Raw genomic sequence first — 25,726 nt, forward strand, 5'->3', positions numbered from 1 at the left:
TCTAATCTACATATTCTGGAAGCTCTCTATGCAGTAATTCCTTTTCACAGTTATACTGTTGGCTCCCAGACTCAGTCTATCTATGTGATTATATTTTTTTAATGATTTTTTTAATGTTTATTTATTTTTGAGAGAAAGAGAGAGAAAGGGACAGAGAGAGAGGGTGACATAGAATCCAAAGCAGGCTCCAGGCTCTAGGCTGTCAGCACAGAGGCCGACTCGGGGCTCAAACTCGCGGACCACAAGATCATGACCTGAGCCAAAGTCGGATACTTAAGCAACTGAGCCACCCGGGCACCCCTATCCTATGTGATTATATTTAAACTTCATTAGAACCTTTTACTAATGAGGATATTTAAATAGGTATTCACTTCTGATCAGGTGATAACCTATATAAGGGCTGCCTTCCACAAGCTTTCTAAAATATATACGCATTTTTCAAAATGTTTTTATATTTTTGAGAGAGAGAGAGAGAGAGAGAGAGAGCAGGGGAGGGGCAGAGAGAGAGGGAGAGTCAGAATTCCAAGCAGGTTCCACACTGTCAGTGCAGACCTTAATGTAGGCCTCCAACCCACAAACAGTGAGATCATGACCTGAGCAGAAGTCAGATGCTTAACTGACTGAGTCATCCAGGTGCCCCAACATATGTGGATTTTTTAACTTACATCTCAGAATTGACCTACCATAGGTCAATCTTCCAGTGAGCAGAACTGACGTAGTACCACATAAATGGTGCTCATGTCAGAAACATGGCCTGGGAGGATTTATGAGGAACCATTGACATTAAAATGGTATCTGAGCACATGGAGGAGAGATCTGAGAGAAGTGAACAACTGGTGACATAGTCTTGCTGACACTTTCAGTAGGCAGAAAGTAGTCAAAATTAGTGTGATGGCTGGACTAGTTGGCTTCTCATGCTCAGGTTCTGGCATTCTTGTCCTTGGCTACCTGATAATCTCCACCTTCAAACCTGCTTACATTACTCTGGGTCCACATTTTCTTCTTTCCAACCCCTGGAACCTCTCTATTTATCTTTCTCATCTACTTCTGCAGAATACTCAGATGTAGTCAGCGGACAGGGGGTGAGGGGTGAGAAGTATTTATTATCTCTGACAAGTGCTAGTACACAATGCCGATACGCATCTTAAAATATGGAATAAACTGATAAAGTGTTCCTATGCCACTTCTGAAGGACGCAGTAAGCCAAATGTGAACAGTGCTAAAAACAGAGCTGCCAAGTTCCATGCACAAGCCAAAAGGGAGATTTGTATGGAGCTGAAGAGAGCTCAACTGTAGATTACCAGCACGATGTTTTTGGCCTTTAGTACCACGACTTGCACTCATTAATATGAATAATGCAAGGAGGAAGCATACTCTAAATCCTTAAGCTTCAGGACTGCAAGTCTGGTCCTCATTTCTCCAATTTCTCTCACTGCCTGGGTGTAGGACCTTGTGGACATCACTCAACAGTTAAATATTTAACAAGCTGATAGCTCAGTTTCCCCATCTGAAGTGGTTAACTAGGGCATTTAGGAGGATTAACAGAGTCATGTTTCTAAAATACTTGGGAGGGGCGCCTGGGTGGCTCAGTCGGTTGAGCATCCGACTTCAGCCCGGGTCACGATCTCGCGGTCTGTGAGTTCGAGCCCCGCGTCAGGCTCTGGGCTGATGGCTCGAGCCTGGAGCCTGTTTCCGATTCTGTGTCTCCCTCTCTCTCTGCCCCTCCCCCATTCATGCTCTGTCTCTGTCTCAAGAATAAATAAATGTTAAAAAAAAAATTAATAAAATACTTGGGAATATCCATGTAGGAAAAGAAACGTTAACTATTTGTCTCTCATGGTATGTATTGTTTTGAGTACAGCTGACACCCCGTCTAACGCTGATACTAAACACACGTGTCTAAAATTAAAGAAATAAAGGAAAACAGGATATGCTGGTACATAAAAATAGGCTAAGTACTATGTTAAAATATGCCAAATTATTGGAAATACTTTTTAGTGGTAATCATAATACTGCTCAGTTTCAGATGAAGGGACAGATTCAGATGTTAAGTGATTTGCTAAAGGCCACAGAGTTGGCTGGTAAGAGAAAAAAAACAAGACTCAGGCCCAGATGGTTAGACCCATAAATGTATGTGTTGTACAAACCTCCTCTCAGGGGAACAGTGATCCTATTTTTCTTAAGATGTTGTAAAAATCTTAAGTTTGTTTTCCAAATATGTGTTTTCCAGTGGAATGGTTTTGCTCCAAAGTGTCCACATTGCTTAAGAAAGTAGCTACATATCACACTGGTGGGTTCAATGACTTGACACTCTAGAATATATGGAATTCATTTTACTACAAATGAACAAAAAATGTATGCGAGAAGTTTTTTCATATGATTTATTGCTTGTTTGGTTAATGAAGATATCTTTTAGCTGAGATTTCAGCATCTAGAAGCTAGGTATAACTTACATTTTCTAGATTGTTGGCACTTTCCACGGAATCTGGCATGTAGAAGGCACTCCACAGATGTTAAGTGAATTCTTGTTATATTCCCAGTTGTCAAAGGCTTAAGAATAATGGCTTAGGATATGGTATGTTTCTCTTCCAAAAAAGAAAAAGATAAAAAACCTGCACATGTCCCAATCCTTTGATCATTCAATAAGCAACTTTCTCTTCTCTGTAACCACATTTCTTTAAATGAAAGAAAATACGACTTTAAGGGTGGGCAAGCCTGTGGCTATGGTGAAAGTGACTCCGTGTGACTTCTCAGGCTAGGTCATTAAAGGATACAGCTTCTGTCTGGCTCGCTCTCTCTTTCTGGACACTTGCCCTTAATACCCAGCCATTGTGGTATGAGGTAGGCCAAACTAACACACACAGAGAGATCCACATTGAGGACCCAGGTCTCCAGTTGATAGTCAGACTTATGAGTGAGAGCCCTGAGGAGAGTACAGAACCAAGCCTTTGAGTTCTCTCCCTTCCTCGGCTAATGCCAAGGGAAGCAGAGATGAGATATTTCCATCAAGCCCTGTCCAATTGTAGATTCATGAGCAAAAAAAAAAAAAAAAAAAGTTCATTATTTATTTTATTTTTTTTTTATTTTATTTTATTTTATTTTTTATTTTAAAAAATTTACATCCAAATTAGTTAGCATATAGTGCAACAATGACTTCAGGAGTAGATTTCCTAGTGCCCCTTACCCATTTAGCCCATCCCCCTTCCCACAACCCCTCCAGCGACCCTCAGTTTGTTCTCCATATTTATGAGTCTCTTCTGTTTTATCCCCCTCCCTGTTTTTATATTATTTTTGTTTCCCTTCCCTTATGTTCACCTGTTTTGTTCATTATTTTTAAGTCACTAAGTTCTGGGCAATTTGTTATGCAGTCATAGTAAGTGAAAGAACTGCGGATCTAAAACGTGCTTATTAAATGAAAACACTTAATATCTGAATTAAATAATATCTGAAAGGCATAACTTCATCATATTTTTGAATTACAAACTGATAATTGGTCATTGTATGACCAGTGCTATCTATGAAAAACTGCATATGGTCTTCCTCCCTCCTTCCCTCCTTTCCTTTTTCCTTCCTTCTCTTCTTACTTTATCCTTCCTTCCTTCCATCCACCTATCCATCCATCCAACTGTCTCTAAATTTTCCTCTCCACAACTGATTTATCAGAAGATTTATCAGCACGTTATCTGGTATTTAGATAGAAATGAGGCTGCAGGCCATTTCTGGAACTCATATCATCCCCAAAAACTCAGGTGTACTACCTGTGATATTGAATTGTCTACAATAATTTGATATCGTTGTTGCTGTTACTGATATTTTCATGTATTTTTGCATGTATAATGTCCTGGGAAAAAATTAGATTTGGTGTCAAAGGACCTAGGTTCTTACTTTAAGATCACCACTTAATAATGGTAACGGGCCTGAATTACCTCATCGGTAAAAGGAGGATAAAACAATTAACTCACTCAGTTGTGACAAGTAAAGGGTAGAATGTGTTTATTTAATTTAAATTTAATTTAATTTAATTTAATTTAATTTTTTAAATGTTTATTTATTTTGAGAGAGAGAGGGAGAGAAAAGAGAGGGCACGCCCAGGAGCAGGGGAGAGGCACACAGGGAGGGAGGCAGAGGGAGAATCCCAAGCAGGCTCCACGCTGTCAGCACAAAGCCCAATGTGGGGGGTCCATCTCACAAACAGTGAGATCATGACCTGAGCAGAGATCAAGAGTTGGATGCTTGACCAACAGAGCCACCCAGATGCCCCTATGTTTATTTTAGATCATCTAAGAGAAGTGAAGGCAAATATATGTTCTCTTTAGTGCTTCAATAATAATCCAAGTTGGCAAACTGCAGATCACACCCACGCTTCCCTTTGAAATTTATCTCTCAGACAGAATGACCATCGTTCACATTCTAATTTGAATGAAAGAATTTGTGACTGTATCCATAAACACAGGAGACTAGGAGTAGATAACCTCAGCTAGTTTAGACTAGGATATAGGAAAATAGATTATCAAGACATCTCCCTTATATGGAAGGAAAACACACACACACACACACACACACACACACACACACACACCCCCAAACACACACACACACACACACACACACACACACACACACACACACACCAAAACCTCAAATTCATTGGAATGTACTAGAAAGGAATGAATCAAGATACTCTTAGCCTAAAATATCTTATTATTCTTTGCACAACTTGTGCATTTTCTTTGATCTTGAACCTAAATCAGCCACTCTACAGTCTTAGTATGTATAGAGTCTAAATTTTCCATGAAGGGAATGTTTATTTTCTCTTGACAGAATGACATCTATCACAAAGCATAAGCTAATAGCAGTACAATCTAGTAGTAAATTTAAATACTATAGGCATTAAAAAAACACATTTATTTTCTTATTCAAACTTGTTTTCATTGCCCTCTCCCCAATCAATTCCACTGAACAATTATTTAAATTAATGACAAATGTAACTGGCTGACCAAAACATGAAAAGCACAAATATTTTTGTTGATAAAAAGTTTTACCAAAACCCTTTGTGGAACCTGAAAACTGAATACAGTTTCTTTAATAAGAAAACTATACATTTCCTTGTAGTAGCATGCACCCATTTAGAATTTTGTGAACTCCATTATTTTTCTCTTGTCGAAATCTTGTTAGAATTATGGTTTTTCCTTTGAGGAACGTTCTTTTTGGTTCATTTCATACTGTTCATGAATTCACTTCTTATGCCTACCCTAGGTCATGAAAGTAAGACCAATTTATGGGAATCACAAACTGTAAGGGGGAAAATCCACAAAATCCTTTGGGCCTTTAATTACTGATTTGTCCAAATGTACCTTTCCCTGAGTTAACATTTGGGGAAAGTATGAATTGGAGAGTTTTCATGCTCTACCTCTCCCATGTAGTTCATTGAAAAAACATAATTACATTGTTCAGTGCGGCTGGAGACCTTAGAGGTTCGTGTCACGTGCATATTAAATATGCACAAATATGTTTCTAACACTATAATATGGTCTGAAAGACTGTAGTGTGGTCACAGCAATATTCACCCACCAGGAGGTGGTGCACTTTGCAAATATTAGTTGTTTTATTGCTTTTCTTAGAAAGAAGAAAATAATTTGCAAGAAGCTTTTAACTTATCTACAAACCATTCAAACTATATTTAAATCTGAATTCCCTTATCTCTTTCACTGGGAGGTCAAATTCAATTCAAAATATTTAATTTCATCAACAATTCTAAATATTGCATACTATAACAAGTTTTTAGACCTGAATTTCACTTTAATGTTTTCATTTGTTCTGTAACATTTTTTTTCTTATTTTTTTAGTTTTGCTTACCCAGTCTTGGAAAAGTTTTACCTGATCTCACTTATATAGTTTTGTTTATGCACGTATTTCTTGGTTGAACCTTATGTTAGATTTCATATGTATTTACAAAAGTAATTCAGCAACACTCAAAGGTGAATATAAGACATTAATACAATAACTGTGGTTGTTGAGAGTACCTATGCTTATGTAAACATTCTGAGAGAAAAGAGGGCTTATAATTTACGTGGTATAAAGCATTTGTTAGATGATGGCTGTAATAATGACATGAGTTCTATCTTCAATAGATACGCATAATGTAGTTTTGATGATACAAGTGCTACAGTCTCCCATTCTATTTACAAAAAAATTATTTTATTTATTCTTTTAACATGAGGCAAACTCCATCTTCCTAACATTCATAAAATGACCTGCAGCTATGCACTCTTTCGGGTTCTTGGGAGATCCAGCTGTAATTCAACGTGATACCCATGAAAAGTTGATATATATTAATAAGTTCCAAGATTTCCAAAACTAGCACAGTAGTTCTGAAGTCACGCTAATAAGGAGTTCATTTAAAAACTTAACTGGATTGCCAGGATCATAAGACCCAAGGCCATTAAAACAGAGCAGTATGATAAAAAAAAAAAAAAAAAAATGACAGTCCCAGTCAAAAAGAACAAAAGTACAAATCCACACTTCTTATCCATTGATTGTTGTAGCTATCCCCAGCAGTTGTTGAATTATAAAATTCTTGCTAGATGGTACACATAAACCTAATTTGCTTCTGACACATCAAAGGAACAACCTGAAGCTTTCTACCTCCAGTGGCATTTATAACTCTGGCATACACATTTCTCCAAAAAGCTATGTCTTTTTGACATCCGTTGGCTCTCTTGGCAGGACAACACTTTTGCTTGGTGCCTGCTTTCCTCTTAGCTTGCACAGCTATAAATTGCCAAGTGATGGTTTGTAAAGGGAGATCCCTTCTTTGTAGTCTCATCAATGAAGAAGAAGACGCAAATATCAGACTTCTTACCTTGAACTGACAGACGCAAGTCACAGTGTCTCCAATTCTTAAACATTCCCCATCAAATTTACAGGTGTTGGTGTCACAGAGGAAGAGATCGTTTTCTCTGTCATCATAACCTCAAATTTAAAGAAAATATTCCAGTCATTTAAAGATGTTACAGATTTTAAAAACAACCACAACAAAAGCACTATCTTGCAGCTTTAAAAGAATTGCTCTAAATTTTTATTCCATTAACCACAGCTGTACTGCAAGGTCATTCTCTACTGATAACCTCCAAAATCTAGTTAAGTGATCAATATTCATTTCTTTTTTTTCACAATTCTTTTTTAATGAATTATCTTTTAATATTCTTTTGATTGTGCTATTTTATTTTAGCCAGAGTTAATACTGGCAGCAGTGAATGAAGGTTTATAACTTGATCCCCAGCTTCTTTATTTTTTTTTTCTCATTAAGTAGAGTACAGTTTATGACCCCCCCCCCCAAGCCTACATTTTAGAAAAAAGCTGTTGATGGTCTCTGAATGTCATTTTACCATTTTTCCATCCTTAATCATTCTTTTGCCTTAAGGTCTGAAGCAACCCCTTATTTGGAATTTCTCCAGACAAAGAGGAAACAAAGCCCCAATAATAAAGATAAACAGGCACAGTGTTTTCTGTGATGGTCTGTCTGGCTCAAATGAAGATTGATCACCTCTAAGTTAACAGGGTGGAGGGGGGTGCCAGGTTCTTGAAAACCTGCCTTGAAAACACGTTTATTCTCTTTAGTCTCTGCAAATCTCCTTAAGATATCCGGCTCATAGTACATCTCTTGATTGCCAACCTCAATTTCCCATTTAAGTTAGTTATTTCCTAAAGCGATACTGTTCTTGGGATGAAGCAAACCAGGCATGTTGGTCTACAAAGCTGTGACCATTCATTTCAAGCACAGGTTGTTTCATGGCCCTATGATAAAGCACCTAAAAAAGTGACCAGACACCTGAAAACTGGAACTTAGCTTTTCAAAAATAACATACATGCGCCCATGAACCAGGAATAAGTTAAAGAAGACATGCTAAATTTTATAAAAATACCAAAGTTAGAAATTGCCAAAAACAGAACAAAGGCAATCTATTGACCCAAATCTAACAGCGTGCAAATCTCAACCTGTCTTTAAAAAAGCACAAACTATCATGATGCATAATAATGTTCCTCATGGCAGTAACAACCTAGGACTACATGTTCTTTCATCCTGTGAGTTACAGTTGGCCATTCCCACCTCTCCAAAGTTACACACACTTCAGCTTACATACATCCCTGGAAGCCACTTTGTTCAGAGCCAGATTTAACTACAGCAGAATTATATTTACAGAAGATGAAAAATTACATGCACGCTTGCTAAAACTAGAACAGACCAGACCTAGGGGACAATACCCAGGCATGTGAATGCAATTTAAAATGCCAATGAAATCACACCACAATCCCGCCCGGGTATACTCTGGGCTGTCACACTGAAATGCAAAGCCAGCCCGGAGTACAGCAACTCCCATCCTCGGGCCCTATGTACTTAGGAGGCTTCCGCTGAGCAAAGCCTGCCAAGCTCTCGCGTTCAGACTCTGAAGGGACCCCGGCAAGCAAGAAGAGCGCCGGACCCACTCGGAGGAAGCTTGCCCAGAAATGGAGTCAGCCCGGGGTCGGTTCCGCCCGCCCGCAGGAGCCTGCCTGCCTCGGCTATGCCCACCCAGGCCTGGGAGACCGACGACTGATTCTTTTCTCAACTTCCCTTCCCCATCAGGAGCTTGGGGAGGCAAGAGAGAAGCATCTCTGGGCTGCAAAAACACGTCTTTGAAGGAGGATGTGGGAGAGAGGAAGAGACGGAGAGAGGGAAAGGGAGAGAGAAAGGGGAAGACAGAGAGAGATATTGATTCTCTTAAACCCCAAGCTCCTTTAGAATCCGTGTGACCTGGTCTTGAAAGCAAGACCAGGGCACCCCATGGCACTTTTGCCAGAAATCAGTGTTTCCCCTGCAGTCACTCTTGGATTTATCGCTTTCTCGCTTGTTCCTTCCCATAAAGTTATTTCTCGCTCGTTTTAGCTAGACTTTTTCCTTTCATGATGGAAAGGTTCTGTTTTAGTCCCCACCCCCCACCCCACCCCACCCCCACCCCCCCCCAGCCCCCAAGGACTGGTGCTCATTTCGGTGGATCCACAAAACCATCCCGTCCAGTATTTCTTAAAATATCCGCCGCTCTAAGGGCAAGGATGCAAAAGGTTCCTACACGTGTACTTTTTGCCCACCCCAGACCCCGTCACCCCCCCCCCCCGCCCCAGCTTCCGCAGCGGCCTGGAAGGTTCCCAGTGCTCCTCGGGGTGGAGGTCGGTCGTCCGAGAGGTTTGGGGCAGTAAGAGGCACGGGGCTGAGGAGACGCACTAAGGTGGGCTTGGTCTGCGCTGGAAACGCGTACCCTCTGCGGGGCCGAAGGGGGTCGGGCGCTGGGGTGGTGGACTTACCAGAGCAGTTCCAACCGGTGGGCGTTTGGCAGTCACTTAAGGAGGTAGGGAAAGCCGCGAGCTTCACCGGGCGGGCTACGATGAGTAGCATCACCGGCAGCAGCAGCAGCCAGCAGAAGCCCTCGCAGAGTGTCCAGCTGCTGCACTGCCGCGGGGACTCCCACAGCACCATGACTAGTTCGCGCAACTCTGCAGTAGCAAACGGCTTCCGAAGAACACGCGATCGCGGGGGCCGGGCAGCGGGCTACTGGGCATCCCGCGGACGGCGGCAGCAGAGGCGGCGGCGGCGGCAGTGGCACCCGACGGGGAAGCAGCAGCCAAACCCGCGCATGGTCTCCGGAGTTTCAGCAACATCCAGTGACCCGGCCCAGCCCCGGGAGCGAGAGGGTCGTCCGCCGAGAAGCTGCGCCTGAGACTCGGGGGGCTGCTGCCATAAGGAGGGGGATCTGGGAAGCCAGGGGACCACGAGGAGACCGGAGTCCGGAGGGCGGAGGAGAGGAGTCCAAGGAGGCTGCGTGGAAGGAGAGTCAAAGCGCCCCACAGCCCCGCAGCCGCCTCTCGCGCTCTGCCGCCCGCATCCCTCTGGCGTTTGGGAAGCAGCAGGTCCTTAGCCCGCCCGAGATCACGTGGGAAGAGGCAGGCGGGCGCTGATTGGCGGAGCGGGATGCAGGTCCCGCGAGGGAGGGGTCGGCGAGGAGGTGCAAGGAGGAGGCGACGGCGGATGCCACAGATGGGCCAGCTCGCCAGGCGCTGGCCCGAGTGCGGCTAGGCGGGGATGGCTCGGGGGAGAAGCGCGGGCTCCAGAGTGGGCGACTCTCACAGCTTTATATACCACCTGCCCTTTCACTTTCCGCCCCACGACCCCCCACCCCCACCCCGAGCTCTGGGTCCGGTCTAGGGCTCCCCGATCTAGCTCCCCTCGTCAGTGCGTGACCCCGGGCTGCGAGTGCCAGCCGCGGCTGGGTGGCGTCTCTCCGAGCTGCGGCCGGCGAGGGCTGAGGTGGCGGAGGAGCGGGAGCAGCAGGGCAGAGAGGGGAGAGCGGGCCCAGAGGAGAGGGTGTCCTGCTGGCGCCCCGCGCTCCTGCGTGCGGGAGCGCGCCGCCTGTATCCGGATTCAAGCTGGGGAAATCGCCGCGCGAGCCCAGGAACCTTTCTCTGGGGAGGTGGCAGGGACCAGGAGAGGATGAGAGGCGGTGGTGTGAGAACAGCTTTGGCCGGGCTGGAAGCAGCAGCAGTTTCCCCCGGAGCCTGCGACCCGGAGGCTGCTCGCCAAGCTGACTCAGCCAGCCTTGCAGGCTCTCTCTCCTCTTCCTTCTCTCTCCCTCCCCTCCCTGGCCCCCTGCAGCTCCGACGCAGCCCGGGGAGCCCAGACTCTGGAGCCTTCTCGTCACTCGCTCCTCTCCAGCCGGGAGCGTGTTAGTGCGGCTGCCCGGGAGGCGCGGGGAAGTGTGTTCCGGAGGTCAGATTGGCTCCGCACAAGTGGTCGGGGAGAGGCGGGGAGGGCTCCTCCGCGGCAGCAACGGGTGGGTTGCGGGCGCAGCCCCCGGGAAGCGGCTTCCCAGAAGAGCGGCTCACTCGCGCGGCGCGGGGAGCGGCCCTGCGCGCTCTAGCGGATCTCTCCGCCCCATCGCCGGCGACCCGGGGAGGCGAGAAGGTCTAACTCGACTGGACTATCTCGCTCGGTGCCCTTCTTTCTTTCGCTCCAGCCGGCGCTGAGCAAAGGCGTAGCGGGACCCGCCTTCCGCCCGCTGCATTCTTCACGCAGTTAGACACTCTTTAGCCTAATGGTATTTTAGTCGCTAGTAACCGGACCGAGAGCTTCCCGGGACGTGGATGGAGAGGAACATTTTTCCGTCGTGACCCGGGTCGTTATTGCGGTCACAGTGTTTTGGATGACCTACAAGGAAGAATTTTCTTTTCTGTGTGATTGTTTAGTGATTCAGGATTTTTTTTTTTTTTCTCGCAGCACCCTCCCTATTTCTCTCTCCCTCCCTCCTTCTTTCCTCTTTCCCTTCTCTGCCTCCTCCCACCTTCCTTTTTTCCTTCCTTCCTTCCTTCCTTCCTTCCTTCCTTCCTTCCTCCTTCCTCCTTCCCTTCCTTCCTTCCCTTTCTCTTTTTTCCCTTCCTTCCTTTCTTCCATCCTTCCTTCCTTCCAACCTTCCTCTCTTTCTTTCTTTCTTTCTTTCTTTCTTTCTTTCTTTCTTAGCCCTCATCTCTGTTTCTCTCTTTTAGAATCTCGCCTTTCCCCCTCTCCTTCTGGTTCCCCGAATTTAGAAGAGCGTGTTTGATAGTATCTCACAGGCAATTAGCGTCCATCCCCAATCACTTAAAAGAGGCATCAGTACACTTTGAAAGCAGGGACTATCTATCTTTGGCAGGCACCGTCAGAAAAACAAATTGTGCCCGAGCTATCCTTTTAAGTACCTTAACCTCCAACCTCCTCCCACTTCCTTGCTTTTTAACTTCTCCTTTGAGAGATGTGATCGTGCAGCACCTCAGAGCCTCAAAGAAATCTCATCTTTTTTCCTGTGTGAAACCCATCCCTTTATCTTACATCTCCGCCTCCGCCCCAAGATTACCCCCCAACCCTCGCCCACTTCCAAAGATTTCTGAGCCTCAGTGTCTCTCACTCCTGGCAATTAAGTAGCAGATCCCAGCATTCTAGTCGGTGGCATCTCGCTTCTCACCGACAAAGACTCCATTAAAACAGATCAATTAGACCAGACGTTGGAGGCATCAGAAAATCGGCTTCCAGACAGCGCAGCTAAATTCTTTAAGGAAACGGAATGCCCATTAGCTACAGCTGCCAGCCGATATTGCAAAAACAAGGAATCAGGGATGTCTTTCGCCGCACCCTTTCAGCAGAAAAGGCAACATAAATATACACTTAATGTAGATCAAGATTTAACAACTCCCAGTTCAGAGTGAGGACACGTCATTTTCCATAGCAAGGCTGGTGTGGTAACTAATCAGGCTTATGAAAATAAGTCATGCTTAAAACTAAAGGCAAAGTCCTTAAAAGTGTTTATGCAGTAATTATGATAATGACACGGGACCTGCTAGGAATTCAGTACTTGGCTGTATAAGTAGAATTTTACAGCACCTCTCAGCAGAGTAGAACTGTTATTGAATTCTCTGCTAAGTAAATTTTTGGCATGCTTTCTACTAATATGTACTCTTCCTAAGACATTTTGCCCAAAGTAACTTAAAACTCCAAAGGAGTTAATTACTGGTTGTGACTGGTTAACAAATGCAGTTACTTGCACAGAGGTTCTTTAAATTACTAAACAGTTTCAGGCAAAGCCTTTCCAATAGGAATGCTGTGATTTTGTTTAGCTTGCTTTGTACTTGGTGTTAAAGTGCCACCAAGAAACAAATTCTGAAACTGGCAGGCACCACCAAGTGGCAGAAGAACATCACTCACTGCACAGAGCATAGGATCGCTGAACATGTAAATACAAATATATACGTTATTTAGCCTCATCATTAGTACCAAAGAAATAGACAGGGATTACATTTTATGGCAATGAAGATTGGATTAGTGATTGGATTAGTGCTTCAACTTTTCCCCCAACAGGTCAAATCGGTTTCCTTATTAGAATTGAATTTAAAACTAGGTCTACAAATTGTATTTTGCATCGTGCATTATATGAATACTAGGTACACAATCCAATCTTGTCATGCATTTGCAAAATTTCTTATTTTCAAGGAGTACGGAATATTTACTTTCAATATCCCTGAGCTAAAACAGTTTACTTATGGCACACACACTCTAGAATTGACTCAGAGGGTGAGAGTCAAGTTATCATATTTTTAAGTACAAACAGAACAGAATTTTTTTTTCCATAGAGATTTTTTTAAAAGTTTTTTTCTCCCCTTACATGGAAAGGGCATTGTTAAGAATGGTGAGATTACTCAGAGTTTTAATGGGGGTGCAGGTGGGGGAAGGGAGAAAAAGTTATTCCAGAACAAGAAACATTTAAGATAAATAAATAAATCTGGGAAAATAAGACATACTGCCAATCAGAGCTCTATCTCCTTTCTGATCTCTAACACTTTCTGATGTTTCAATAATGGCAAGATATATAGTATGCTTATTAAGTGTCAGACATTGTTTCCTTCAGGAGGAAACACATTTTTAAGCCCCGCAAAACCCCTATGAGATAAGACATTCCTTTATCTCCATTTTATAGAAAAGCACATAGCTTCTTTTTTTAAATGTTTATTTGTTTTGAGAGGGGGGAGGGAAGGGGGAGAGAGAGGGAGAGAATCTCAAGCAAGCTCCACGCTGTCAGCACAGAGCACAGCATGGGACTGGATGTCAGGAACCCTGAAATCATGACGTGAGCCAAAATCAAGAGTTGGGCAGTTAACCCACTGAGTCACCCAGGTGCCAGAACCGAAATGGCGTATCGCTTTTAAAGCATCAAGGGGCTTGCCCACTGTAACAACAAACTCGGTCAATGGCACAGCTGGGACTCAGCACAGTTTTGTCTGTCAGCGCCCAAAACCTAAATCACCATTTCTTGCTGGTATGACTACTACCTCGTAGCTTCTATGAAAGGAAACTAACTAGGAACATATTCATTCTGTCCATGCAGCTGCTTTGCCCTTCCTATGGAGTACCAGTAAGACCCAAACATTAAATTTCATACTTGCAATTCTTATTAATTACCTCATATGAATTACTTAAGAAGCTGTTTAAAAGGAGACAAATTCCAGGGGCGCCTGGGTGGTTCAGCCGGTGAAGAGTCCAACTGGTTCAGGTCATGATCTCCTGGTTCGTGGGTTCAAGTCCTGCATCAGGCTCTGTGCTGACAGCTCAGAGCCTGGAGCCTGCTTCAGATTCTGTGTCTCCCTCTCTCTCAACCCTCACCCCGTGGTCTCTCTCTCTCTCTCAAAAATAAGTAAACATTAAAAATAAATAAACAAATAAATAATACACAAATTTCAGGTCTCACTAGCGGGATGTTAATTCAGTTTGGAGTTGGACCCGGGAATCTGTATTTTAATATTCTTCCTTGTTTAAGAACTAAGGTACTACCTACACCTATATAACAAATGAAAGGATATCTGGATTCTTGCTCAGTTTTCACAGGACTTTTGGCAGAGAAGGTTCTAAGACAAGATAGAGGCTTACACTCAAAAAAATAAAAATTAATAAGGGGGGGGGATGCTTGCCTGGCTCAGTGGTCGTGAGTTTGAGCCCCATGCTGTGTGTATAGATTACTTAAACATTTTTTTAAAAAACATAAAGGCTTATACTCAGTATATAGATGAGCTTTCATTCATGTCTGTCTCGATATCTACCATTAAGTATTGAATTTCTTTATGCATATGTTCACCAAATATGCAGTAAACTTCTACTATGTCTGACTTAGTAGCTTCATGACTGTGAACAGTTTTCTCATTTGTAAAATATAGGTAATAGTAATATCTACCTCCAAGGGTTCTTCTAAAAATTAAGGGAGATATAATATATGATTTAATGATAATGGCCGTGGGGTGAATCTCTATACAGAATGAATGAACACATAAATATGTGTATATTGTCAGGTATACATTTATATATAATAATTTATATAAAATATGTCATTAAAAGTAATTAATGATATCCGAGGTATATATGTGTGATATTAGAGTGTACAATATGTTGATTATTAATAATGAAATATGGTATCATTTTCATATCTAACCCAAAACCTTATTTTCTAGCCTACCTCGATTATATAGACACAAATCATTATATCCTTAGCTTTCAATAGCTTTTCCTCAGCTATTTAAAATTTATTATTATAAAAAGTACCTGTTATATTATCAATAACAAGTATATTAATACATCACGTGTTTAATTTGTAGATCAAATGCTATTCACAATGTTTCCGAGATGTCATCTTCATTTCAGGCAGATTTTTTTTTTTTAACCGAGAGTAAATTTGCTATTTTTCCACCCTTTGCTGTAATTATTTAATGATGCATATATAACAAGCCATGATTTAAAGAAATAATTTTATAATGTAACTTTTCCTATGCCTTATTGATTCCAGTGCCCTTAATTATTTTTCATAGTTTATGTTTAGATTTATAATTACAGTGCTAGAGAAATAGTGTATTTCCTCTTATGGCAATGGGCCCCAGACATGACCGTACATTGTGATCACCTGGGAATTAAAAAAAGTACTGATGCGGAGTCGTTACTCCATGACCTTGAGTCTCTGGAGGTAAAGTGGAACCAGAAGCTTGAATCAGTTTGGAGTGAAACTGCTCTGTGTTAGGTGGGGTTTTTGTTTTTTTGTTTCTTTTTGGGTTTGGTTTTGGTTTCCTTTGGTTTTGTTTGTTTGTTACCCAACTTACTTGTGTCAGTGGCAGAGCAGGTCTCTTGGGAACTAATATTCTCAACCATTTTGTTGCTTCTTCTACATAAGTGTTACTTCCTCCTCTTCCCTACTCCCCCAAAAAGAAGCAAAAGAAAAACTGAAGTGGAGAAGCTTCTGTCATAAAATAAATTTGGGAAAGGCTTCGGATAAACTCTACTTAGCTTCACAATGCACATTTGCATATTAAAGGCTCTGAGGAGCCCTGCAGTAAAATCAAACCAAAACAACATCAAATAAAACTAAACACCTATTTAACTTTATTGAACTCAGGTTTTCCAATATTATTTGATCACGGAATCCCTCTTAGCAAGAAAACACTGCAATAAACTATGGCAATGGATTTCCATTTATTACACCATTAGTAACAATAGTTTAAAGGAATGAAGCTTTAAAAAAAATTGTGTCAGCCTGTTAGATAAGGCTGGTCATTTTCTCGGGCTTCTCCTTTCACAGAAACGGCAGTAAAGCCAGCTCACAGTAGGGTAAATATTCCGCAACTCTTATTTTCTGATGCAACTTTCCCTGCCATTATAAACATTATAAATATTCACAACCTTTAAAATTTTTCCTTGGTTTTCTCTTACATAAATTCTAAATTAGATAGCGGTATTTCCGTAGCAGTGATTATAACATAGGAAAAGATGCAGATTGTATCTGATAACACTAGTTCGTGAAAAGCTGTGGTTCACATGTGGAACATACTAAAAGTATTTAAATAGAAACTTTTGCAAGGTCTTAAAGAGAGTTTAATTGACTTCTTTACACCTCTATGCTTACTGCTTTGCATTGCAGTGAAAATCCGGACACTTAGCCCCTCACTGGCTATTATTAGAGCTTCTGATATGAGGGCAGGGCAAAGCTTTATGACAGGGTAACTGTGCATATGGGAGTTGGAATCTTTGACCTGACATTTACAAGCTGGGCATCCATGGAGAAGTTACTTAGTTTCTCTGAGTCTCCTTTTCTATTGTCCAGAGTTATTTTTATTTCTTGAGTATCAAAAAGAAATTTAGCCTGGTGTAAGAAAAGAGAGAATGTGGTGTGGGGCTCTAGAGGAGGAAGAAGGCAAGTTACAGGAAGGACTAAACTCTATAAATAGAAAGCCATCCAGAGAGTTAAGGCAGAGGTTCATTTCATCTTTCTGGGGCAGCAGCATCTTTTTTTTTTTTTTTTCTTTAATGTTACTTTAGCTATTTCCATTATTTTTTCTCCCTATAGACTAGTTTTCTCTGCAATCCTAACATCCCCATCTCAGATGTCTGTTTATAAATTGCATTTAGTTGCTGAATATTATATATGTATTATTGTGAAATTGTATATGTTTAATTTTTTTTTAATGTTTATTTTTGAGAGAGACAGAGAGACAGAGCACAACTGGGGGAGGGGCAGAGAGAGGGGAAGACACAGGATCTGAAGCAGGCTCCAGGCTCTGAACTGTCAGCACAGAGCTGATGTGGGGCTCAAACCCACAAACCATTAGATCCTGACCTGAGCCGAAGTTGAAGTCGGACCCTTAACCAACTGAGCCACCCAGGTGCCCCTATATTTTAAAATTTTAGTACATCTGATAAAGGAGAAGAGATGTTTCCATGACAAATTATTTAATAACCATAAAACTAGTTTATTTTTTAGTTTATATAAATTCTTTTTCCCTTTCTTTTTCTTTCTTTCTCTTTCTTTCTTTCTTTCTTTCGTTGCTGTCAATAAAAAATTTACTTGTTTTAAGAAAATCCAAATGCCGGGATTGTCCAAAAATATTTAACGGGTTTATTTATGATTGCTATAGGGTTGAACTACTAAGACTTGTTCATTTTGACTTGCATTAATGCTTCAGGTCCCAACATTTATATTAAAAATTCACACACAAGTGAAAATGGAAAAACTGCCAAGACCTGATTTCTGTCCCGTATGTGTCCACTTGCAACCATATACGTAGGTACTTTTTGACCCCACAGGGCTCACAAAAATAAGATAATTTTTTTAAAATTTTTTTCAACATTTATTTATTTTTGAGACAGAGAGAGACAGAGCATGAACGGGGGAGGGGCAGAGAGAGAGGGAGACACAGAATTTGGAAGCAGGCTCCAGGCTCTGAGCCATCAGCCCAGAGCCTGAGGTGGGGCTCAAACTCAGGGACCACGAGATCATGACCTGAGCTGAAGTCGGCCGCTTAACCGACTGAGCCACCGAGGCGCCCCAAGAATTTTGTTTAAAGAATGAAATATGTTCCATCATAGTGGTTCCTTAAGCACATTCTCCGCGGGCTCAGCATGCTAGCTGGATGCCTTCAGCATAATTGTTACACATTTGACATGGATAAGCATACAGGGTGGTGTCTTCAAAACAGCTCACCAGATAGGCCTCACTTGCCTTCTGCAAAGAACCAATAGCTACACTGAGGAAGCACAGATCGGTCTGAAGCAATTTCTCGCACCACACCCTGGAAAGGAAGTTAGGGAATCAGAAGTCCAGTGGACTTCTGGTAAGATCTAATTTCAGGGAGGGCCACGGTACCAAGCCTGTAATGATGAGGTTTCTCCATCCGTCCAGTAGAGGGCGCGCTCTTGAGAGCGGTTTTTGTAGCTAGTTGCTTCCTGGGTGCTTTACCGCAGCTGGATTTGAGGGCAGTTTCAGCTTTTTAGGAGTCATGGTATAGAGACCACCTTACTTAGCTCCCTCTTCTTTGCTTGGAGCTTGGAGAGCTAGAGGGGGCGCTGGAGTTAGCAAACTCTCTTATTTATTTATTTTTTTATAAATCCTGACTCATATAAGATTTGCTTTCCGTGCACAATAATTAGTCAAATAATATTGGATTTCAGAGATCTTTAATTTCAGCTCAGGGACGTCATTCTTTGTCTATGTATATTCTAAGGATGTAGCAAAATGCTTTATACATAGTTGACAGTCAACAGATGATACTAAATTATGCTATAGCTAAGCACGTTAATGAACACATTCCAGAAAGAGTGGAGCTATTTACACTTTTACCAGGAAAGATAGTGAAATCACTTTGGAATAACCTAGAAGTTCTCAGTGAACCTTTTAAAAGGCAAGACTTATTTTGGAGTAAAAAGCTGGCACTAAGAAGGTGACGGTTAGAGCACATCAGGGAGCATCTCAGCATCGGGCAGTGGTTTGAACTTCTCACTTCTTCTACCCAGGTGTTTCCTCCCGAGCAGCTGTTAGTCTCAGCACCTCCTGTGGGCAGTACTTTATTCTGGTCCCAGGCTGTAACTGTGCCTTTATTTTTTACCACCTTTGTATTTCCCGTTGCTTCAGGTCAGGAGATCAGCCACTCAATTCATCAGACCATGAAACAAATAACAATTATCTTGTTGTCAAATTTGTGGTTTTCAAGTGATATGAACAAAAAGAGAGAAAGGTAGGCAGCAGGTGGTATTTTGGGTGCCTCTCTCTCACACACAAACCACACCTATGTATATATATATAGACACACACATGCATGCATATGTGCACGATATATAATGTATACATAAGTGTATATATGGGAGCATGCATACCTCTATACACAATGAACAATTCAAATCATAAAGAGATGATATAGAGTCATCCTGGCATCGTAGCTCCTAGGTCTTCTCATTATATAAAGGTAACTGCTGCCTACCTTTCTCTCTTTTTGAATCCTTCTAAATGTATTGAGACATATTTTCTCTCTCTCTCATAGATAAAATGTATAGAGACATATTTAAAAATGTGCTGAGTACATCAATATGCCATGGAATAGATAGATAGATGATAGATAGATAGATAGATAGATAGATAGATAGATAGATGAGACAGAGGAATTAAAAGGATACACACTCATAGAAATACACAGATAAATATCTTATATATTTATCTGTATTCATATGTGCGTGCATATGTGTCCTTTTGATTTGCAAATGGTTTCTCAACCATATACACTGTTACATTTCTTGCTTTATTTTTTTTAATGTTTATTTACTTTTGAGAGAAAGAGAGTGCAAGCAGGGGAGGGACAGAGAGAGAGAGGGAGACACAGGATCCCAAGCCGGCTCTGCAACTCACATACCGCGAGTTGGTGACCTGAGCAGAAGTCGGACACTTACTCGATTGAGCCACTCAGGCGCCCCTATTTCTTGTTTCATTCGCTTAATAAACACAAGGAGATCTACTTCATTTGGCTCGTATAATTTCATGTTGAATGTCTCAGTTTATTCAGGTTCTTATTTCTGGACATTTGCCTTATTTTACTTTTCAAATCGAAATTAATGCAGCAGTGGTATATGATATAGTGTCTTTTCCACACGGGTATCTACCCCACTCCCCCCAATTAAGAAACGAAAGGACACGCCCACAGCACAGCTGTGCTTGTAGAGGGAAATACTGAGGTAGCTAACCAATCAGAGCCTTACATTTTGCCTCTTAACTACTCTCCACGAAGAAAGTATTTAACCTGAGTACAATATTGGAAATATTAAAAATACCTTTCAAATTTAATTCAGATATTCTTACACACAAATGTGACAGACAGGATTTCTTACAAGGTGATTTTCTTCCATTTGCTGTCATAGTACATGATGACCCTGGTCAAATTTAATGTAATGTTAGTTGCCATACTATAAAATTCAGTGTAATGTGAGCTGGTTTTGAACTCTTTCCAAGGAAGTTTAATTATATCATACAAAGATAGTTGCATCTGTTAGACGTACAAAGGACAGTGTTTAACATGATACACCAGTGTAGACAGAGTGGTTTAGCTCTTCCCTCTCACAGAGCTGGATCATTCTTTGTCTGAGTTACGGAATCTTTAAAAATGACACCTTTCCCCCTTGCATAGACAATTGTCTAGGGATTAGCAGTGATGCACGTGGCTTTAGGGTAATGGCCAGGACTCTGGATTTGCGTTGGAATGTAATTTCAAATTCTGGTTCTGACCCTTGAAGCCTTGTGAAGCCTCATCTCACTGATCCTCTTTATACCCTTTTTATATATGTAATGTGACAGTTACAATATGAGGATTAAATGAGATCTGTAATCTACAAGGGTCTCTGTAATAGAATAGGTATTATTTGCTGAAGTGTGTACAAAACAGAGGCAAGTTTATGTGATTTGGTCTTTGCTGCTGAAGTCTGAGTCAGAAACGATGACAATTACTGGTGACATGTCAGCCCCCAACAGTCTGGATTGGGAAATCACTCCTAATGGAAGAGCGGGATAGATATAATAAAATGTGCATATTTGGATCCGTTAGTTAAGTATATTGTAAATCATCTCATTAATGAATTTTCATTTTTTTTTAAAGTTTATTTATTTTGAGATGGAGAGAGTGAGTGGGGAGGGGCAGAGAGAGAGGGAGGGAGAGAGAATCCCAAGCAGGTTCCATGCTGTCAGCACAGAACCCAACACGGGGTTTGATTTCACGAACCGGGAGACCATGATCTGAGCTGAAGCCAAGAGTCTGACGCTTAACCGACCGAACCACCCATGTGCACCTAAATTTTCTTCCAGTTTTTATATGTGAACTAAATTCACTAATTCCAGAAAACTAGAAAATTTTATAAGACAGGACTTCCGTGCTTTATTTATTTATTTTAAATGTTTTTATTTATTTTTGAGACAAAGAGAGACAGAGCATGCACAGGGGAGGGGCAGAGACAGAAGGAGACACAGAATCTGAAGCAGGCTCCAGGCTCTGAGCTGTCAGCACAGAGCCTGATGCAGGGCTCGAACTCACAGATGGTGAGATCATGACCTGAGCTGAAGTCGGATGCTTAACCGACTGAGCCACCCAGGCACCCCGGGACTTATGTGCTTTAAGCACAACTAAATCATTTTGTCTAAAGCAGAACATAATGGGTTTTCTTCATAATCCATCACTGTTATGAAATTTTGATGTAAGATTTTTCCTTAAGTAAATGAAACTTAATAATTTAGAAGTTTTTAATATTTTTAAGAGTTTTATATTTGACTTTACATCTTTAATATATTTGTGATATATGATTCCATAAATAGATGGGAGAAACAATGTCATTGGTGAATGTGGGAAAAGCCAATGTTAATTTTATGACCAAATATACTTTTTTAGGTCAGCTGTTTAATTATGTATTAGTACTAATGTTAATAGTATTTACAAAGTACTTGCTTCTTACCAAACTGTTTAAATAATTCCCATCATACTTACAACATAGGTATTTTTTTATTTCTATGTTGGAGGACTAGAAATTAATGCTGCAAGACACACCCAGTGTTTTCTAACCTAAAATTCAATGTTCTTTAAGTATGAATTTATTTCTCGAGTTGTCAAGATAACTACAAAGAACTGAAAGAAAGCTTCTCTAGCCTGACTACACAGATAGTAACTATCGTTTTTTTAAACTGTTATTATAAAGTAAGTGATCACTTCCTTCTTGCACACATTCTCTCACTTGTCAAGTTGTACTGGAAATGGATGCTAATAACGTGCATTTGGCTTGTGCTTTAATGCGGGAGAATAGCACATTTCTTAATTGCATATCACTTAGAATGGTCTACCATTTAGAAGGAAGCTCTGTTCGGAGGCACTGCACACATGACTGGGAGGATATTGCGGTGAAAAGATATCAACAATAGCTCCATTAATGTTTTGCTTCTACCTGCATCTAATGGGTACTAATGCATCTTACGTGACACATGTGAAGATAAATTTACGGCATTAATAGACTTACATTCCATAACAGTAACCTATTTCTCTAACAAGTTCTATTTCTCTAATAAAATATTGTCTTGTCACTGTCATCTGATTGGAAGGTACAGGGTTAGATGCTGCTGCTTTTATTGACTTGCAACACAATGCCCTCATCTTGGTGCGCAGTATATATTTGCATTGTATATAAACACATTAAGAGCATTACCATTTTGTAGAAAGTTACATTGTGTGAAAATGCACATTTAAGAAGTATTAAGTTATGTGTCTGGAGACATAGGTCATCTCCATATAACGTCTAAGATTTCAGTTCAATCCTTAAATGTTATTTATTTTTACTCTACTTTCTGTCAAAGAAGATTTAAGACAAATTTAGACCAGTTGATCTGTCATTTTGATATCTCTGAAATTGTGCACATGATGTGACAATCAATCATTTCAACCATTTTAAAATCTGACTTCTGTAGACATCCCTAAAGTTGTTTCAGTTGTAGATTCCTGATTTTAAAATCATTTATCATGAATCTTAAACACATGAAAGTCTAAATGTTAATTCACAGATGAAATAAATCTTAAATTTATTCTTTTCCTTAGTTTAGTATGATGATGACAGCTGGGTACAAAAAGTCTTCTGAAGTCTCATTAATTTCACTACCTATTTCACTGTGGACTTATAGATCCTTTTCTATATATGATTAGTATTTAATTTTAGAGAATCATATAACTGAGAAGTGGTTAAAAATAAAGTTCTTGGGGTGCCTGGGTGGCTCAGTCGGTTAAGCGGCCGACTCGGCTCAGGTCACCATCTCGCGGTCCGTGAGTTCGAGCCCCGCGTCAGGCTCTGTGCTGATGGCTCAGAGCCTGGAGCCTGTTTCAGATTCTGTGTCTCCCTCTCTCTCTGACCCTCCCCCGTTCATGCTCTGTCTCTCTCTGTCTCAAAAATAAATAAACGTTAAAAAAAAATTTTTTTTTTTAAAAATAAGGTTCTTCTTCCAGAAAAATACTCATCAGCTTATACCACAATATTTTTGAATGTAGTTCCAGGAAATCAAAAACCCCTCCAGAACCCATTCATGACCAACACCCTCTTTTATATGATTCATTTTCTATTATTGACCATTATATAAACAATTTTTATAGAAAAGAAGCAGTTTGGTAGGGAAACAGTTTATTTCCAAATTATCTGGTTCACTTTCTGTTTCTATTATATAGATCTATTCTTTGATTTAAAAGAAAAAAAAAAGAGTAGCCCTTTCAAGAACTTCAGTTGAAGAAGTTGGTTGCATATGATTAATGAACTGGTTATAATTATATTATATTATTATTATGTAATACATAACTATCATATGTGTGATAATTCTATTAAATTGCAAAAGATCTCAAATTGGGAAATATAGGAGGTGAAATAAAATATGAAGAAATACTATGTGGAATGCATATCTTATTACCAAAGAACATATTTGTATACATGACTGTGATTATTTTAATATTTGTATATATATCAATCTAAACTTAGATAAGAATACTTTTCAAATATATGTACACTGGTATAGCTTATAAAGCATGTATGTTGATATCAATGTCCCACTTCTTTCATTATCCAGTACTCTCCATAGAAGTAAAATTTCTAACTAAAAACAAAAAAAGCAGTGTTCCCAAAAGAATTTTGTAGAACACCTTTTAAAAGTTGGTAATGTTTATTTTTGAGAGAGAGACAGAGTGTGAGCAAGGGAGGAGCAGAGAGAGAGGGAAACACAGAATCCAAAGCAGACTTCAGGCTCTGAGCTGTCAGCACAGAGCCCGACGCGGGGCTCGAACTCAAGGACCGTGAGATCATGACCTGAGCCAAAGTCGGTGCTTACCCAAAGGAGCCACCCAGGTGCCCCCTGTAGACCATTTTTTAAAATTATGGTGACTTTGAAAATATTTCTATATCTCTGAATAAATTATATCTCAGAATCTTAAGTTAGACAGCTATTACTGACAAGTACACAGACAGAAGAAAACTTCACTCCCGTTGTTCAGTATAATACTCTGCACATTTTTTCTCGATTCACATTACTGGTTACAAGAACAATGGGTGCATTTATGATAGGATAAAATAAACAAAGCAAAGAAACATCTCTTATAGCAAGAAGGAGGTGAGAATGCAATCTGGGTCTCTTATCAGAGTCTTGTATTTAATTTTCTCAACTTTTGGCTTCATTTCTCTTCTGTATACTCTTATCTGCAACCTTTAATCACTATCTGGTTTTACTTTCTAGGTTAAGGTTTAATTAGGAAGCATTGTTAGAATAATAAAATAAAAGAAATACTTAAATCCCTTATCAATGATCTTTGGTAAAATTATGTTGCTGCAGGAGTAACCATAACTTAGGAATACTTTTTATTTTCAGTTATTGGGTGGCCACCTTGGGAGTTCCCTGGGTGAAATCTGAAACTGGCTCTGTGCATAGAAGATAAGCACAGACCAGAAAAGCAGGCAGAGAGGCCACTCCAGATAATGGACAAGGGAACCTACACAAGGCTTGTCTTGGTTTGTCTTGGGAGATCTTGAGATAGTAAATCTCCACCTTGGCCCACCCTTATGTAGAGGCTTTAACTGTTCAGATGGTCTCAATGACATATTGCTCTCTCAAGGTGGCTGTCTTGAAACCAATTCCCCTCATGGGAATAATGGGGAGAATATAACTTCTGTGGATGAGTGAGGGGGTGAGGACCCTCCAACTGTGGGTCCGGCTCAAGGGTCAAGTACTGGCCACCTTCTCTCGATGACCTCCTCCAACCCTTCCTTCCTCATGACTGGCTCATCCAATCTTACATGCTCCCCTTTTCGGATATGCCCTGAACAGTGAGCAAGGTTTTTTTGTTTGTTTGTTTGTGTGGTTTGGGTTTTGTTTGTTGTTCGTTTAGCATGGAGGTGGCTTAGTTGGCGGTTATTTGTGTGTGGTGGAGGCAGCCACTGCAGGAACAGTATAGACACACGTGAGAGAAAACACAGATTAGGATAATGATTCTAAAAAGAAGTGACAATTTTTTTTTCTTTTACCAAGAGCCCCATGATCTGAACTGCTGACTTATTAAGTCCTCTAGGCTGCGGGTCACGTCATTCAGGGCATTCACTTGTGTCTTCATGTGCTTTATTATTATTATCTTTGAACGTTTCTTTATTTTTGAGAGACAGAACAAGAAGGGGAGGGACAGAGAAACAGAAGGAGACACAGAATCCAAAGCAGGCTTCAGGCTCGGAGCTTCAGCACAGCGCCCGATGGGGGCTTGAACCCACGAACCTCGAGATCATGACCTGAGCCAAAGTTGGACGCTTAACTGACTAAGCCACCGA

At 40.9% G+C, this 25,726-nt stretch overlaps 1 protein-coding gene across 4 annotated transcripts in view; it reads right to left on the bottom strand.

Moving 5' to 3' along the window:
* Nucleotides 1-9,970, bottom strand: part of TMEFF2 (transmembrane protein with EGF like and two follistatin like domains 2) — a 232,809-nt gene extending 222,839 nt beyond the window's left edge. Inside the window, exons 1-2 of one of the 4 annotated variants that reach the window (XM_045034167.1) lie at nucleotides 9,343-9,967; nucleotides 6,863-6,972 (exon numbers count right to left, since the gene is read on the bottom strand). In XM_045034167.1, coding sequence (XP_044890102.1) covers nucleotides 6,863-6,972; nucleotides 9,343-9,514 — 282 coding nt within the window. In that variant the 5' untranslated portion in view covers nucleotides 9,515-9,967. Of the gene's footprint in view, nucleotides 1-6,862; nucleotides 6,973-9,342 lie in introns of all 4 variants that reach the window. The other 3 variants (XM_006935444.4, XM_003990984.5, XM_045034166.1) reach the window with 3 other exon arrangements.
* Between the last annotated feature and the right edge of the window lie 15,756 nt (nucleotides 9,971-25,726).

The sequence above is a fragment of the Felis catus genome, chromosome C1 (assembly GCF_018350175.1).
Source record: "Felis catus isolate Fca126 chromosome C1, F.catus_Fca126_mat1.0, whole genome shotgun sequence".
Classification (NCBI taxonomy): domain Eukaryota; kingdom Metazoa; phylum Chordata; class Mammalia; order Carnivora; family Felidae; genus Felis; species Felis catus.